At 55.8% G+C, this 15,404-nt stretch overlaps 1 protein-coding gene across 2 annotated transcripts; it reads left to right on the top strand.

Annotated features, from left to right (window-relative positions):
• The first annotated feature begins 1,086 nt into the window (after positions 1–1,086).
• Positions 1,087–13,426, top strand: LOC142906514 (N-acetyllactosaminide beta-1,3-N-acetylglucosaminyltransferase 3-like). 2 transcript variants are annotated; one of them, XM_076054508.1, is made up of 5 exons: positions 1,087–1,252; positions 7,007–7,142; positions 8,152–8,432; positions 11,214–11,488; positions 12,781–13,426. In XM_076054508.1, the coding sequence occupies exons 2-5, from the start codon at positions 7,018–7,020 to the stop codon at positions 13,423–13,425; spliced, it is 1,326 nt and encodes a 441-aa protein (XP_075910623.1). In that variant the 5' UTR covers positions 1,087–1,252; positions 7,007–7,017; the 3' UTR covers position 13,426. The 2 variants fall into 2 exon arrangements, with proteins under 2 accessions (XP_075910623.1, XP_075910624.1); XM_076054509.1 differs by having other exon boundaries at positions 6,996–7,142.
• The last annotated feature ends 1,978 nt before the right edge of the window (positions 13,427–15,404 follow it).

The raw sequence follows: 15,404 nt of genomic DNA, 5'->3' as shown, positions 1-15,404 counted from the left end.
CCACCCCCACAACTCCCAATTGGTGATGTGGCAGTTGTGGAGAGAGTGGAGAGTTTCCCATACCTGGGCAGTGTGCTCATGAGCGGCTCCGGTTTTACAGCAGAGGTCTCACTCCAAATAAGTCTAGCGACATTATCTTTTCATCGGTTGTGTAACACTGTGTGGAAGCTACCTGGTCTGTCGCTCCACATGAAGCTTCATGTCTTCTCGGCCACAGTCATGCCCTCCCTTCTCTACGCTTGCGAAACGTGGACCCACCTAATGGAACATCTTTAACCAGGCTGGATTGTGTGAGGAGCTCACAAATCCTTGAAAGATCTGGACAGATTCCCATCGGTGAGCTCCTCCGGCAGGCAAGGCTGCGTTGGCTGGGTCATGTCGCCCGCATGCCCAGCCACCGCATGCCTAAACGGGCGCGGCACGGGCTAGAGAATAGAGGGAATGATCCAGTAACTGGCAATGATTGGTACCAGCGGTGTCAAGATCGGCCTCTGTGGAGGAGGCTCGTGAAGGACGCTGCTACTTGGCAATAGGAGGCTGTTGCCCAACAGCAACAATGGAAGGCAGCGGAGCGACGTTCACAGCAATGAGCATAGTGCGAGGTGGCTAAAACACAGCAAGTTGGCACAGTAGGGGGCACAGGTGGTGCATCGGCCACTCATCTCAGTCAGTCGACCCGTGTTACCTGCTGGGTCTGCCACGTGACCTCCTGCCAGCGGGCGTTCGACACGTCACGTGGTAGCCTCAACGTCACCGCCCTCTAGTGGCGAATGGCGGCTGTTGTTGTATCTGCCAGGCAGCCATCCACCCAGAACAGCTTTGCATTAGTTCTGAAACTGATTTCAACTCCTCCAGCCTCCTTCCCCCCTCCTGTCCCTCCCCCCTCCCGTCTCCCACCATTCCTCCTGCTCAATCCCCCTCCCTACCCCTCCTCCTCCTCCCCCTCCATCCCTCTCCCCCCCTCCTCCCCCCTTCCATTCCCCCCTCACCCCCCCCTTCATCCCCCCCCTTCATCCCCCCCCCTTCATCCCCCCCTAACTCCTCCCCCCCCTTCCTCCCCCTCCTTCCTCCCCCTTCCTCCTCCTAATGCCTCCCAGATGTCTGTGGATGCTCAGGGATTGGACGAGGGTAGCAGCAGCAGCAGCCGCCGGCGAACGCCACGGGAAATGAAGGAAGACAAAGACGGACGGCGAGGCCCCCGTTAGCAGTCCTCGCCGCTCCGGGCAATCACCGTCGCGGCGATCGTTTGCCGGTAAACAAACAACCGGTTGCATTGAGTTTGTGTGTGTGAGTGTGTGTGTCTGTGTGTATGTGTGTGTGTCTGTGTGTGTGTCTGTGTGTGTGTCTGTGTGTGTGTCTGTGTGTGTGTGAGTGAGTGTGTGTCTGTGTGTGTGTGTCTGTGTGTGTGTGTTTGTCTGTGTGTCTGTGTGTGTGTCTGTGTATGTGAGTCTGTGTGTGTGTCTGTGTGTATGTGTGTGTGAGTGTGTGTGTTTGTCTGTGTGTCTGTGTGTGTGTCTGTGTGTGTGAGTCTGTGTGTGTGTCTGTGTGTGTGAGTGTGTGTGTGTCTGTGTGTCTGTGTGTGTGTCTGTGTGTGTGTCTGTGTGAGTGTGAGTGTTTCTGTGTGTCTGTGTGTGTGTCTGCATGTGTGTGTGTCTGCATGTGTGTGTCTGTGTGTCTGTGAGTGTAACTGTGAGTGTTTCTGTGTGTCTGTGTCTGTGAGTGTTTCTGTGTGTCTGTGAGTGTGACTGTGAGTGTTTCTGTGTGTCTGCGTGTGTGTGTCTGTGTGTGTGTCTCTGTGTGTGTGAGTGTTTCTGTGTGTGTCTGTGAGTGTTTCTGTGTGTGTCTGTGAGTGTTTCTGTGTGTGTCTGTGAGTGTTTCTGTGTATTTCTGTGTGTGTGTGTCTGTGAGTGTTTCTGTGTGTGTCTGCGTGTGAGTGTTTCTGTGTGTGTCTGTGAGTGTTTCTGTGTCTGTGAGTGTTTCTGTGTGTGTCTGTGAGTGTTTCTGTGTGTGTCTGTGAGTGTTTCTGTGTGTGTATGTGAGTGTTTCTGTGTGTGTGTGTGTGTCTGTAAGTGTTTCTGTGTGTGTCTGTGAGTGTTTCTGTGTGTGTCTGCTTGTGAGTGTTTCTGTGTGTGTCTGTGAGTGTTTCTGTGTCTGTGAGTGTTTCTGTGTGTGTCTGTGAGTGTTTCTGTGTGTGTCTGTGAGTGTTTCTGTGTGTGTATGTGTTTCTGTGTGTGTCTGTAAGTGTTTCTGTGTGTGTCTGTGAGTGTTTCTGTGTGTGTCTGCGTGTGAGTGTTTCTGTGTGTGTCTGTGAGTGTTTCTGTGTCTGTGAGTGTTTCTGTGAATGTGTGTCTGTGAGTGTGTGTGTCTGAGTGTCTGTGTGCCTGTGTGGGGAGCGGTGGTGCAGTGGTTAGCGCGCTTTGTGTGGGGAGCGGTGGTGCAGTGGTTAGCGCGCTGTGTGTGGGGAGCGGTGGTGCAGCGGTTAGCGCGCTGTGTGTGGGGAGCGGTGGTGCAGTGGTTAGCGCGCTGTGTGTGGGGAGCGGTGGTGCAGTGGTTAGCGCGCTGTGTGTGGGGAGCGGTGGTGCAGCGGTTACCGTGCTGTGAAAACATTTTGCATGAACCAATCGATTCCGATTCCTGTCATTACATTATTTGTTGGAACGCGATTCCCCTTAAGCGGTAATGCATGGTGAGAAATCGATTTAATTTCGTACGATCCGAATTATTGGGAATCGAATTTCAAAACATGAACGTGGCACCTTCGTGGTTGTATTGATGGCAATGATGGCGGTGATGATAATCATGGTGATGATGGTGGTGGTGATGGTAGTGATGATGATCATGTTGATGATGGTAATGATGGTGGTGGTGATGGTAGTGATGATGATCATATTGATGATGGTAATGATGGTGGTGATGATGCTGATGGTGCTGATGGTTGTGGCGCTTTTGGTTAGAGCCGACTTCAAGGCTCACCTTCATTGCCACCGGTGCGGGATGAAGCGAGCACGGGGCCCGCAGCAAATGTTGTTATAAAGGGGCCCTAATAAAACAACAACAAAAAACACTTAAATATTAAAAAAACAAATTTTGATTTAAAGCTTTCGTGACTGTAATAATTCATATTCTTAGCTCTTTCGGTAAAGTCACGTTGAAGGGAAACAATAAAATAATGAAATATATATAAAACAATACAAATTCTCACGACCGTTTGTGTTATGGTCGAAACGTCGGGAGAATTTTTATTGTTTCATATATATTTTATTATTTTATTGTTTCCCTTCAATGTGACCTTACCGAAAGAGCTAAGAATATTTAAAAAAACACGTAACTTTTTAATTTGCGTAGTAAAGTAATTGTAACTTTTTCATTTGCTATACACGCCCAAATAATAGGACACATCGCTAACCTTTAAACACCCAGTCATTCAATTCTAGATTTAAAACTTTCGTGACTGCAAGGATCCATACTCCTTGGTTCTATTGGGTAACCTGCGTGACTTTACCCAATAGAACCAAAGAGTATGGACCCAGTCGTTCGTTAAATTCGAAGGCGGTACAGTACTGTAGTAACAGAGCAAGTGCGGAATCACCGAACCGGAATTGGTATCGTGAAAGCGTTCAGCGCGGGGCCCTTGAGAGTGCGAGGCCACATCCACTAAGGGGGTCTTCCAGCACCGATAGCAACCACCGTTGTTGCATTGCCGCTAAGCACAGTCACACTCGTCTATGGGGCCCTCCATAAATGACGTCACGCACCTAGGGGGGGGCGGGGTCAGACGTTTGTGACGAAGGGAGGGGGGGTTTGATGAATGTGACGTCACACGTAAAAATGCGCGACTTTATAAATAAATACGGACAACACGTTCTACTTAATTAAATAGACTTTGTGTAATAAATGTGTTCTCCTACAACATCAGAGTGCAGCAGCCACATTAAATACGCAACTACAATGACAACAATAGTTTATAGCGATTTGAAGCATATTTTATTTTGGGGGGGGGGCAGAGCTTTGTGACGTCATATTTGAGGGGTGGGGGGGTCTGAATTTTCGTGACGCCGCGTGACGAGGGGGGGGGGTGGGGGGGTCAAAAATCGTCCAAAATCGCGTGACGTCATTTATGGACGGCCCCTATATGGTGTGGGTCGAGTGTAATGAGAGAGCAATGGATATCAAGACGAGAGGCGAGTTGGGTTCGTCTTGAATTTCCCGACAAGCTCCCCCCCGCTAAGACCGGAAGCCGGTGGTGGGTGTCTCCACTGTCCTGGCAAATCTCCTGAAGATGCTGGAAGCATCAATGGTACAGTAAATATTTCAAGTAGTGGTACCCCAAACTTTCGCAGCTCTTAAAAATTCCCTTTTCACACCATCAATAGGTAAACTCCTCCTCCCCCTCCCCCCTCGCCAACCGGCAAGTCCACCCGCATGTACACCACCTCTACACCGTTCATCATGCTAAGTCGGCCAATCAAATGCTATTTTTTTATGCTAATTCCTTTGTCAAGGCACCTTAATACCTCTCACACAGCTTAAAGGTCGCGGTCTGAGCGTGGCTGTGTTTCACTCCAGCGCTGTCCTCGAGACAGCCTGATCCCTTCACCTGATGAAGGCCGCTTGTGTTGTGGCCGAAACGTCGTGATTTTTTTATTGTTTTATTTTTTACCTACGTGGTGACTTTACCGAATAGAACCAAAGAGTATGCTGGAAGCAATTTACAGACGAACGCCGTACGACTCGAATTGTCAAAGTTGTGGATCCACCCTTCAACGCAACGGTGGCCTAAATTAGCGAACTATTTCGTCTTTTGTAAACATGACACTTGTTCCGCTGATTGGCCGTGTCGGGTGGTGGAGGGCTGCGACACAACAAGAAGTAATGTTTTAAGAAAACAAACTTTTATTTTTAAACGTGCTTTAATGTGATGTCCCGTACGAGTAATGGCAGGAAGTGGCCCCGAAGCTCGCCACAACGTAAGGGGCCGTGGCCAATTACAGCCAACGTCAGTCACGCGCTGACGCTCGACGTCACGCGGTGACGTCACCCGGTGACGCTCGACGTCACGCGGTGACGTCACTCGGTGACGCTCGACGTCACGCAGTGACGTCACTCGGTGACGCTCGATGTCACGCGGTGACGCTCGACGTCACGCGGTGACGCTCGAGGTGACGCTCAACGTCATGCAGTGACGTCACTCGGTGACGTTCGACGTCACGCGGTGACGCCGAGCGTCACTCGATGGTGCTGATGGTGCTGATGGTGATGGTACTGATGGTGATGATGATGATGGTACTGATGGTGATGATGATGGTGCTACTGATGATGGTGCTGATGGTGATAATGATGGTGATGATGCTGATGATGATGGTGCTACTGATGATGGTGTTGATAATGCTTATGATTATTGTGCTGATGCTGTTGCTGCTGATGATGATGCTTCCTTCACTCCGTACGCAGTGGTGAGCGCACTGTGTGTATGGGGAGTGGTGCAGTGGTTAGCGCACTGTGTGTGTGTGGGGAGTGGTGGTGCAGTGGTTAGCGCACTGTGTGTATGGATGGGGAGTGGTGGTGCAGTGGTTAGCGCACTGTGTGTATGGATGGGGAGTGGTGGTGTAGTGGTTATCGCACTGTGTGTGTGTGGAGCGGTGGTGCAGTGGTTAGCGCACTGTGTGTGTGTGGGGAGTGGTGGTGCAGTGGCTAGCGCACTGTGTGTGGGGAGTGGTGGTGCAGTGGTTAGCGCACTGTGTGTGTATGGGGAGTGGTGGTGCAGTGGTTAGCGCACTGTGTGTGTGTGTGGGGAGTGGTGGTGCAGTGGTTAGCGCACTGTGTGTGTGGGGAGTGGTGGTGCAGTGGTTAGCGCACTGTGTGTGTGTGGAGCGGTGGTGCAGTGGTTAGCGCACTGTGTGTGTGTGGAGCGGTGGTGCAGTGGTTAGCGCACTGTGTGTGTGTGGGGAGTGGTGGTGCAGTGGTTAGCGCACTGTGTGTGTGGGGAGTGGTGGTGCAGTGGTTAGCGCACTGTGTGTGTATGTGGGGAGTGGTGGTGCAGTGGTTAGCGCACTGTGTGTGTGGGGAGTGGTGGTGCAGTGGTTAGCGCACTGTGTGTGTGTGGGGAGTGGTGGTGCAGTGGTTAGCGCACTGTGTGTATGGATGGGGAGTGGTGGTGCAGTGGTTAGCGCACTGTGTGTGTGTGTGGGGAGTGGTGGTGCAGTGGTTAGCGCACTGTGTGTGTGGGGAGTGGTGGTGCAGTGGTTAGCGCACTGTGTGTGTGGGGAGTGGTGGTGCAGTGGTTAGCGCACTGTGTGTGTGTGGAGCGGTGGTGCAGTGGTTAGCGCACTATGTGTGTGGGGAGTGGTGGTGCAGTGGTTAGCGCACTGTGTGTGTGGGGAGTGGTGGTGCAGTGGTTAGCGCACTATGTGTGTGGGGAGTGGTGGTGCAGTGGTTAGCGCACTGTGTGTGTGTGTGGGGAGTGGTGGTGCAGTGGTTAGCGCACTGTGTGTGTGGGGAGTGGTGGTGCAGTGGTTAGCGCACTATGTGTGTGGGGAGTGGTGGTGCAGTGGTTAGCGCACTGTGAGTGTTTGTGGGGAGTGGTTGTGCAGTGGTGAGCGCACTGTGTGTGTGTGGAGCGGTGGTGCAGTGGTTAGCGCACTATGTGTGTGGGGAGTGGTGGTGCAGTGGTTAGCGCACTGTGTGTGTGTGTGGGGAGTGGTTGTGCAGTGGTGAGCGCACTGTGTGTGTGTGTGGGGAGCGGTGGTGCAGTGGTTAGCGCACTGTGTGTGTGTGGGGAGTGGTGGTGCAGTGATTAGCGCACTGTGTGTGTGTGTGTGGGGAGTGGTGGTGCAGTGGTTAGCGCACTGTGTGTGTGTGGGGAGTGGTGGTGCAGTGGTTAGCGCACTATGTGTGTGTGTGTATGTGGGGAGTGGTGGTGCAGTGATTAGCGCACTGTGTGTGTGTGTGGGGAGTGGTTGTGCAGTGGTTAGCGCACTATGTGTGTGTGTGGGGAGTGGTGGTGCAGTGGTTAGCGCCATGTGGCTCCAGTGCTGCCGCCGGGTGGCCCCTCCGCTGCTGCTGACGACGGCGCTGCTGCTGCTGCTGCTCCACAAACTCGGCCCCCCGCCACACAGCCTCCTCGCTCGCGGGCCCCCCACAAAGTGAGAGGCGCCACTGGGGGGAGCCACCCCCACCCCCACCTTCACCAACACCACCTCCACCTTCACCACCACCACCACCTTCACCCCCACCCCCACCCCACCACCTCCACCACCATCACCACCACCACCACCACCACCTCCATCACCACCTCCACCTCCACCACCTTCACCACCTTCACCACCACTCCACCTTCACCATCACCACCTCCACGTCCACCTCCACCACCTTCACCACCATCACCACCACCACCTTCATCACCATCACCACCACCACCACCACCTCCACCACCACCTCCACCACTACCACCTTCACCACCACTCCACCACCACCACCACCACTTCAACCTTCACCACCACCACCACCACTCCACCCCCACCACCACCACCCCCACCACCTCCACCACCACCTCCACCACCACCACTTTCACCACCACTCCACCTCCACCACTACCACCTCCACCACCACCTCCACCACCACCACCACCTTCACCACCACTCCACCACCACTTAAACCTTCACCACCACCACCACCTCCACCATCACCACCACCACCTTCATCACCACCACCACCACCTCCACCACCACCTCCACCACCTTCACCACCACCACCACCACCACTCCACCCCCACCACCTCCACCACCACCACCTTCACCACCACTCCACCACCACTTAAACCTTCACCACCACCACCACCACCACTCCACCTCCACCACCACCACCACCACCTTCACCACCACCACCACCACCACCACCACCTTCACCACCATCACCACCACCACCACCTCCACCACCACCACCACCACCTTCACCACCACTCCACCACCACCACTTAAACCTTCACCACCACCACTCCACCCCCACCACCTCCACCATCACCACCACCACCACCACCTTCACCACCACCTCCACCATCACCACCACCACTACCACCACCTTCACCACCACTCCACCTTCACCACCTCCACCTCCTCCCCATCTCCCTCCCTCCCTCCTCTCCATCTTCCCCAGGCTCGATTCCTCCGCCTCCTCGGGCCGCGTCCTTCGCTTCGACTCATTCGTTCCCGACCCCTCCCCCTCCTCCCCTCCCACCACCGTGGGGGGAGGGGAGGAGGGGGAGGGGGTGGCGGGGGCTGGCGCCCAGCAGTGCCGCGAGGACCCCGCGGTGGCCCAGAGCACGCCGGAGTTCCAGGCCCTGCCGTGGGCCTACCGGCAGCACCTCCTCTACCGACACTGCCGCTACTTCTCGCTGCGCATCGACCAGGCGGGCGCCTGCAGCGGGCCCCACGGCGGTGAGAACGCGGCAGCGGCTGTGGCGGCGGCTGTGACGGCGGCTGTGACGGCGGCTATGACGACGGCTATGACGACGGCTGTGACGGCGGCTGTGACGACGGCTATGATGACGAGTATGATGACGGCTGTGGCGGCGGCTGTGGCGGGGGCTGTGGCGGCGGCTATGACGACGGCTATGACGACGGCTGTGACGACAGCTATGACGACAGCTGTGACGACGGCTATGATGACGGCTGTGGCGGCAGCTATGACGGCGGCTGTGACGACGGCTATGACGACGAGTATGACGGTGGCTATGACGACAGCTACGACGGCGGCTATGACGACGGCTATGACGACGGCTGTGACGACAGCTGTGACGACGGCTATGATGACGGCTGTGGCGGCGGCTGTGGCGACGGCTATGATGACGGCTGTGGCGGCGGCTATGACGACAGCTATGACGGCGGCTGTGACGGCGGCTATGACGACGGCTATGACGACGGCTATGATGACGGCTGTGACGGCGGCTATGATGACAGCTGTGACGACGGCTATGACGACGGCTATGATGACGGCTGTGACGGCGGCTATGATGACAGCTGTGACGACGGCTATGACGACGGCTGTGACGGCGGCTATGACGGCGGCTATGACGGCGGCTATGATGACGGCTGTGACGACAGCTATGACGACGGCTATGACGATGGCTATGACGACGAGTATGACGGTGGCTATGACGACGGCTGTGACGGCGGCTATGACGGCGGCTATGACGACGAGTATGACGGTGGCTATGACGACAGCTATGACGGCGGCTATGACGACGGCTGTGATGACGGCTGTGACGGCGGCTATGACGACGGCTATGACGACGGCTATAACGACGGCTGTGACGACGGCTATGACGACAGCTGTGACGACGGCTATGACGACGGCTATGACGGCGGCTATGACGGCGGCTATGACGACGGCTGTGACGACGGCTATGACGACAGCTGTGACGACGAGTATGACGGTGGCTATGACGGCGGCTATGACGGCGGCTATGACGACGGCTATGACGACGGCTGTGACGACGGCTGTGACGACGGCTATGACGGCGGCTATGACGACGGCTGTGACGACGGCTATGACGGCGGCTATGACGACGGCTGTGACGACGGCTATGACGACAGCTGTGACGACAGTTGTGACACACCCCGCCTATGATGACAGCTCTGACGACGGCTATGACGGTGGCTATGACGACAGCTGTGACACACGTTGCCTATGACGACGGCTACCTTGGTCGCTACGATGGTGACTATGGCAAACGCTGGCTATGACGACGGCTATGATGGTCACTATTATGGTGGCTATGATGGTGACTATGACGCATGGTCTCTATGTTCGGTGGCTATGATGACGGCTATGACACACGGTGGCTATGACGACAAATGAGTACCCGGTGTCGATGGTGTGTGTAGTCAACGTCGCTACTGGGGGAGACAAAGGCGGCCAGGCGGCGTGGTGGTGCTGACCTACCAAACCTCTCTCGCCTGCCGTCCTACATCGGTGCTGTTACTCGCTGTAGCACTTGCTCCTACGGTCCGTTAAGGCTACACGGTCGATCTTTGTATTTTGTGTTTCTGTATCTGTCCACGTGCATGTGTCTGTGTGCGTCTGTCGAGGGAGTGGAGAGTTTCCCGTACCTGAGTGGTGTTATCATGACCGGCTTCGGTGTGACAGCAGAGGTTTTACTCCGAATCAGTCGAACGGCAATATCTTTTCATTGGCCTGCGTAACGCTGTGTGGAAGCTACCTGGTCTGTCGCTCCATACGAAGCTTGCAAAACGTAGACCCCCCCTAATGGAAAATTTCTGCCGGTTAGAAACATTTAGGCTGGCATGCCTACGATCCATCCTGGATTTAACTAGGCTGAATTGTGTGAGGAGCTCACAAATCCTTTAAATATCTGGACAAAGTCCCATCGGTGAGCTCCTCCGGCAGGCAAGGCTGCGTTGGCTGGGTCATGTAACCCACATGCCCAGCCACCGCATGCCGAATCAGCTTTTGTTCGGCCGGATACAAGGTGCTAAACGGACGCGGCACGGGCTAGAGAAGAGATGGAGTGATGTGGTACAGGAAGACGTGGAGCTGAGTGGACTTGCCGATGACTGGTACCAGCGGTGTCAAGATCGGCCTCTGTGGAGGAGGCTCGTGAAGGATGCTACTGGGCAGTTGGAGGTAGTCGCCCTCCAACAACAACGGAGGGCGGAGGAGCGACGCTCACAACAACGAGCGGAGCGCCGGGTGGCTAAAGCACAGCAAGTTGGCACAGTAGGGGGCACAGGTGGTGCATCAGCCAGCCATCTCAGTCAGTCGACCCGTGGCACCTGGATCTGCCCAGTGACCTCCTGCCAGCGAGCATTCGACACTTCTCATGGCCTTAACGTGCACATAGCCTGGCACATGCACCATGGTGACATCACCGCCACTTAGTGGTGTTGTTGTTGTTTATGTGTCTGTAATTTCACTTGCCCCAACAGTCTAGTTAAGGCGACACGGAGGATCTTTGTCTTTGAATTATCTGACCAACCGGTTCTGGGCCTCTAGGACCGGTTTGTCCAGATAATAATCCCCACCATTGGCGTCGGTGTTGTTGCTGGCCATGAGCAGGAATCGAACTCGGGCCTCCACCGGGTCCGTAGCGTAGCACGGCGTGCTAACCGCTGCACCACCGCTCCCAACTCCTTTCTCTCTCTCTCTCTCTCCCTCTCTCTTCACTCACGGGCGGGGGGTGGGGTGGCGACTCCCAGCTCCCTACCTCCTGCTGGCCATCAAGTCCCGGGTCCAGGACTTTGGTCATCGCGAGTTGGTGCGGCAGACTTGGGGGGCCCTCGGCGGCACCGGCGATGGTTCCGTGTGGGGTGCCGGGGGGGACCTCCGGGTGCGCCGCGTCTTCCTGCTGGGAACGCTACCAGACTCCGGCAACGCCACCTTCTGGGACGAGTTCCTGAGACACGAGAGCCGCACCTACGGCGACCTCCTCCAGTGGGGCTTCCACGACACCTTCCTCAACCTCACGCTCAAGGTGGGGAACTACTCGCAAAAAACGATTACAAACTAAACTACCATTTACGAGACTGTTTTTTTTTTTCAGTTGCCAATATCAAAGTGTTTGGAAGTTCCCGACGACTCACTCGGAGGCTGAGGTAAGTTCAGGGCTTTCGCCTTAGGTTCATTACAAATCTTATTAACAATACACAGGGGGTGAACAACTTCCCAGGGGTCAGGGGGGTCCCGGGCTAGGTCCCGACACAGCCGGCTGCCCTGTGCTGTCTCCTCCGCGCCGGCCGTGGGATCAGCCAACACGGCCGACCGAGGGGCACAGCCACCTCCAGCCTGGCACTGCGCCCTCTCCCCTATCCCTCCCCTCCTGCCCCTGGCTCCTCGTTCCACCCTTCTCGGACCCTCCTCTCCAGCTACGACCCCGCTGACGTCACGGTGTCCGCCCCGTTATGCTTGAGGAGCCGTGACGTCATTCTGCTGCCCCGAGCGCATGACGTCACGTCCCGTGACGTCACGTCCCGTGACGTTATCGCGCTGGACAGCACACGTGACACCACTTCCCCATTCTACTCCTCTACAAAAGTATGAAAAATACGAATACGTTTTACCCTTTTCTGCCAACAACACGGGAGTTGTTTTAAGATGTCCAAATGCCATGTCTGCATTAACCACACGTACTTGTGGCAAAACATTCCAACAAACATGCTCCAGTTTTCTCCTTCATCCACAGCTCCCTCCTTCAACCAAAGCTCTCTCCTTCATCCAACACTTTGTCCTTAATCCACAGCTCTCTCCTTCACCCTAAACTATCTCCGTCATCTACAGCTCCCTCCTTCATTCATAACTCCCTCCTTCAGTCAGATTTTCTCCTTCATCCACAGCTCTCTCCTTCATTCGCAGCTCCCTCCTTCATCCGCAGCTCCCTCCTTTATCCAAATCTCTCTATCCTTCACCCACAACTCCCTCCTTCACTCTCAGCTCCCTCCGTCATTCGCAGCTCCTTCATCCACATCTTTCTCCTTCACCCACAGCTCCCTCCTTCATCCACAACTCTCTCCCCCTCATCCACAGCTCGCTCCTTCATCCACATATTTCTCCTTCATCCACAGCTTTCTCCTTCATCCGCAGCTCTCTCCTTCGCTCACAGCTCCCTCCTTCATCCACAGCTCCCTCCTTTCGCACTATTTATCATTACTATTAAAACACCTACCACGACCACAAAATAACCCGTTTTGTTCGCGTGCTCGCTCACGCGCTCACCCTCCCCACTCGGGTGGCCGTGCCACCGTCTCCCGCTGTCTGCTGTGCCGGCAGGAGACCAGCTTTCTCCGCTGGTTCCACGAGCGCTGCCCGCGCGCCTCCTTCGTGCTGCAGTGCGACGCTGACATGCTCGTGAGCGTCCCCAACGCCCTCGAGTTCCTGCGCGGCCCCGACCTCGACCCCGACGATCACCTCTTCGCCGGCGACCTCATCGTGGACGCCCGGCCCATACGCGACCCCCGCAGCAAATACTTCATCCCGGACTCCGTGTACGGTGCCGACCGCTACCCTCCTTACGCGGGCGGCGGAGCCTTCCTGATGTCGCGACGCACCGCGCTTGCGCTCCGGCACGCCTCCGACGCAGTCCCGTCGTTCCCCATCGACGACGTCTTCCTGGGCATGTGCCTCCTGCAGCTCGGGGTCAGTCCCCGGGCCCACGCTGGCTTCAGGACCCTGGGCCTTAACCGCCCCTCGGGACGCAAGGCCGAGGCGGGGGGAGGGGGCCTTTGGGCCGGGGGAGGTGCGGGGGTGGCGAAGGTGGCGAGGTGCCTACTGAGGGACCTGGTGGCCGTGCACGGACTCACGCCCGCCCAGGTGTGGCTGGCGCACCGCTTGGCGGCGATGACGGGCGGCTGCAGGAGGAGGCCTTCGTCGGTGGTGAGGGTGGTCAGGCCGGGGCGGTGGTGGAGGAAGGACTAGAGAGAGGGGGGGGGGGGGTGACGTGTGTGGTGGTGAGGTGGGGGGGGGGGGGTGTTGTTAGTGGAGCGGCAGTGTAGCAGTTAGCGCTACGCTACGCTACGAGCATAGTATCACCGGTCCTGGGCCTCCACTGGGTCGATTCGGCCTCAGATGAATGTCTGGTGGTGTGCGTAACAACATTGCCACTAGAGAGATGAAGGCAGCCGGACGTGGTGCTGGCCACCCTCTCCCTCGTGTGCCGTTCTGGCCTTAATTGGTGCTTGCTAACAGCACTTGCCCCAACAGTCTGTTTAGGCTATACGGGGGTGTGTAGTGTGTGTGTTGGGTGTGGTGTGCGTGTTGTGGGGTGTGTAGTGTGTGTGTGGGGGGAGCGGTAGTGGAGTGGTTAGCGCTACGCTGCACTACAAACCCTGCGACTAGAGTTCGATTCCCGCTCACGGCCAATACCGGTGACGATTATCTGAACCGGTCATGGGCCACCCCGAGGTGGACTCAGCGAAAAACGAGTACCTGGTGCGGTGTGTAAACATCGCCACTGGGGAGACAAAGACGTCCGGGCGTGGTGCTGGCCACCCACCCCCTCGTGTGCCCTGCCGGCCTTCGTAGGTGCTCGCTGACAGCACTTGCCCCAACAGTCTGTTAAGGCTATACGGGAGATCTTTGTCTTTGTAGTGTGTGTGTGTGTGTAGTGAGTGTAGTGGGTGTTGTGGATGTAGTGTGTATGGTGGGTGTTGTGGGTGTTGTGTGGGGAAACAGGAGGACCCAGAGAAACAATCCGTGTGTGTGTGTTGCTGTGTGAGCTAACTGCCTGTGGTTGCTGTATCTGCTTGTGGTTTGTTTTTCGATTTGCTGTACTATCCCACCCGAGCGATATAAATGAGTTTGTTCATTAGACCGAGTCGCTTGCCATGTGTCTGTGCGTCTGTCTGTGTGTGTCTACGTGAGTTAAGCTGAGAGCAGCGTGGCAAAGTCGCTGATATCATCACGTGAAAATATATAGCGGCAGCCAAATAACTCTAAAGGAGTGGTGATGTTGATTCTAAATGGGGAGGGGGAAACCGGAGGACCTGGAGAAAAATCCACACGGCCACAGGGAGAGAGACGCAGGCTCCATATCTACAGCAGCAGCAGGGATCGTCAAGGTTGGGATCGAACCCACGACCTCCTGCACACCAGGCGAGGTAGTCAACATCTCATAGCCACCGTGATGATGATGAGAGAGACGCAGACTCCACATAGACCTCCTGTGTACCAAGCAAGGTAGTTAACATCTCCTAGCCACCGTGATGATGAGAGAGACGCATGCTCCACATAGACCTCCTGTGTACCAGGCGAGGTAGTTAACATCTCATAGCCACCGTGATGATGATATTTGAGAGAGACGCAGACTCCAAATCTACAGCAGCTGCAGGGATCGTCAAGGTTGGGATCGAACCCACGATCTCCTGTATACCAGGCGAGGTAGTTAACATCTCCTAGCCGCCGTGATGATGAGAGAGACGCAGACTCCACATAGACCTCCTGCACACCAGGCGAGGTAGTCAACATCTCCTAGCCCCCGTGATGATGATGATGAGAGAGAGACGCAGAATCCAAATATACAGCAGCAGGCATCGTCAGGGTCGGTATCGCACCCACGACCTCCTGCACACCAGGCGAGGTAGTCAACATCTCATAGCCACCGTGATGATGATGAGAGAGACGCAGACTCCACATAGACCTCCTGTGTACCAAGCAAGGTAGTTAACATCTCCTAGCCACCGTGATGATGAGAGAGACGCATGCTCCACATAGACCTCCTGTGTACCAGGCGAGGTAGTTAACATCTCATAGCCACCGTGATGATGATATTTGAGAGAGACGCAGACTCCAAATCTACAGCAGCTGCAGGGATCGTCAAGGTTGGGATCGAACCCACGACCTCCTGCGTACCAGGCGAGGTAGTCAACATCTCATAGCCACCGTGATGATGAGAGAGA

This window comes from Petromyzon marinus, chromosome 66 (assembly GCF_048934315.1).
Source record: "Petromyzon marinus isolate PM22_M1 ecotype Great Lakes invasive population chromosome 66, UKy_Petmar_22M1.pri1.0, whole genome shotgun sequence".
NCBI lineage: Eukaryota > Metazoa > Chordata > Hyperoartia > Petromyzontiformes > Petromyzontidae > Petromyzon > Petromyzon marinus.
This window is presented reverse-complemented; position numbering and strand designations above follow the sequence as displayed.

Coding starts and splice junctions, on each gene's coding strand:
- LOC142906514 (XM_076054508.1), top strand. CDS start 7,018: ATGTGGCTCCAGTGCTGCCGCCGGGTGGCCCCTCCGCTGCTGCTGACG. Junction 7,143..8,151: donor GCTCGCGGGCCCCCCACAAA/GTGAGAGGCGCC, acceptor CATCTTCCCCAG/GCTCGATTCCTCCGCCTCCT. Junction 11,489..12,780: donor TCCTCAACCTCACGCTCAAG/GTGGGGAACTAC, acceptor CTGTGCCGGCAG/GAGACCAGCTTTCTCCGCTG.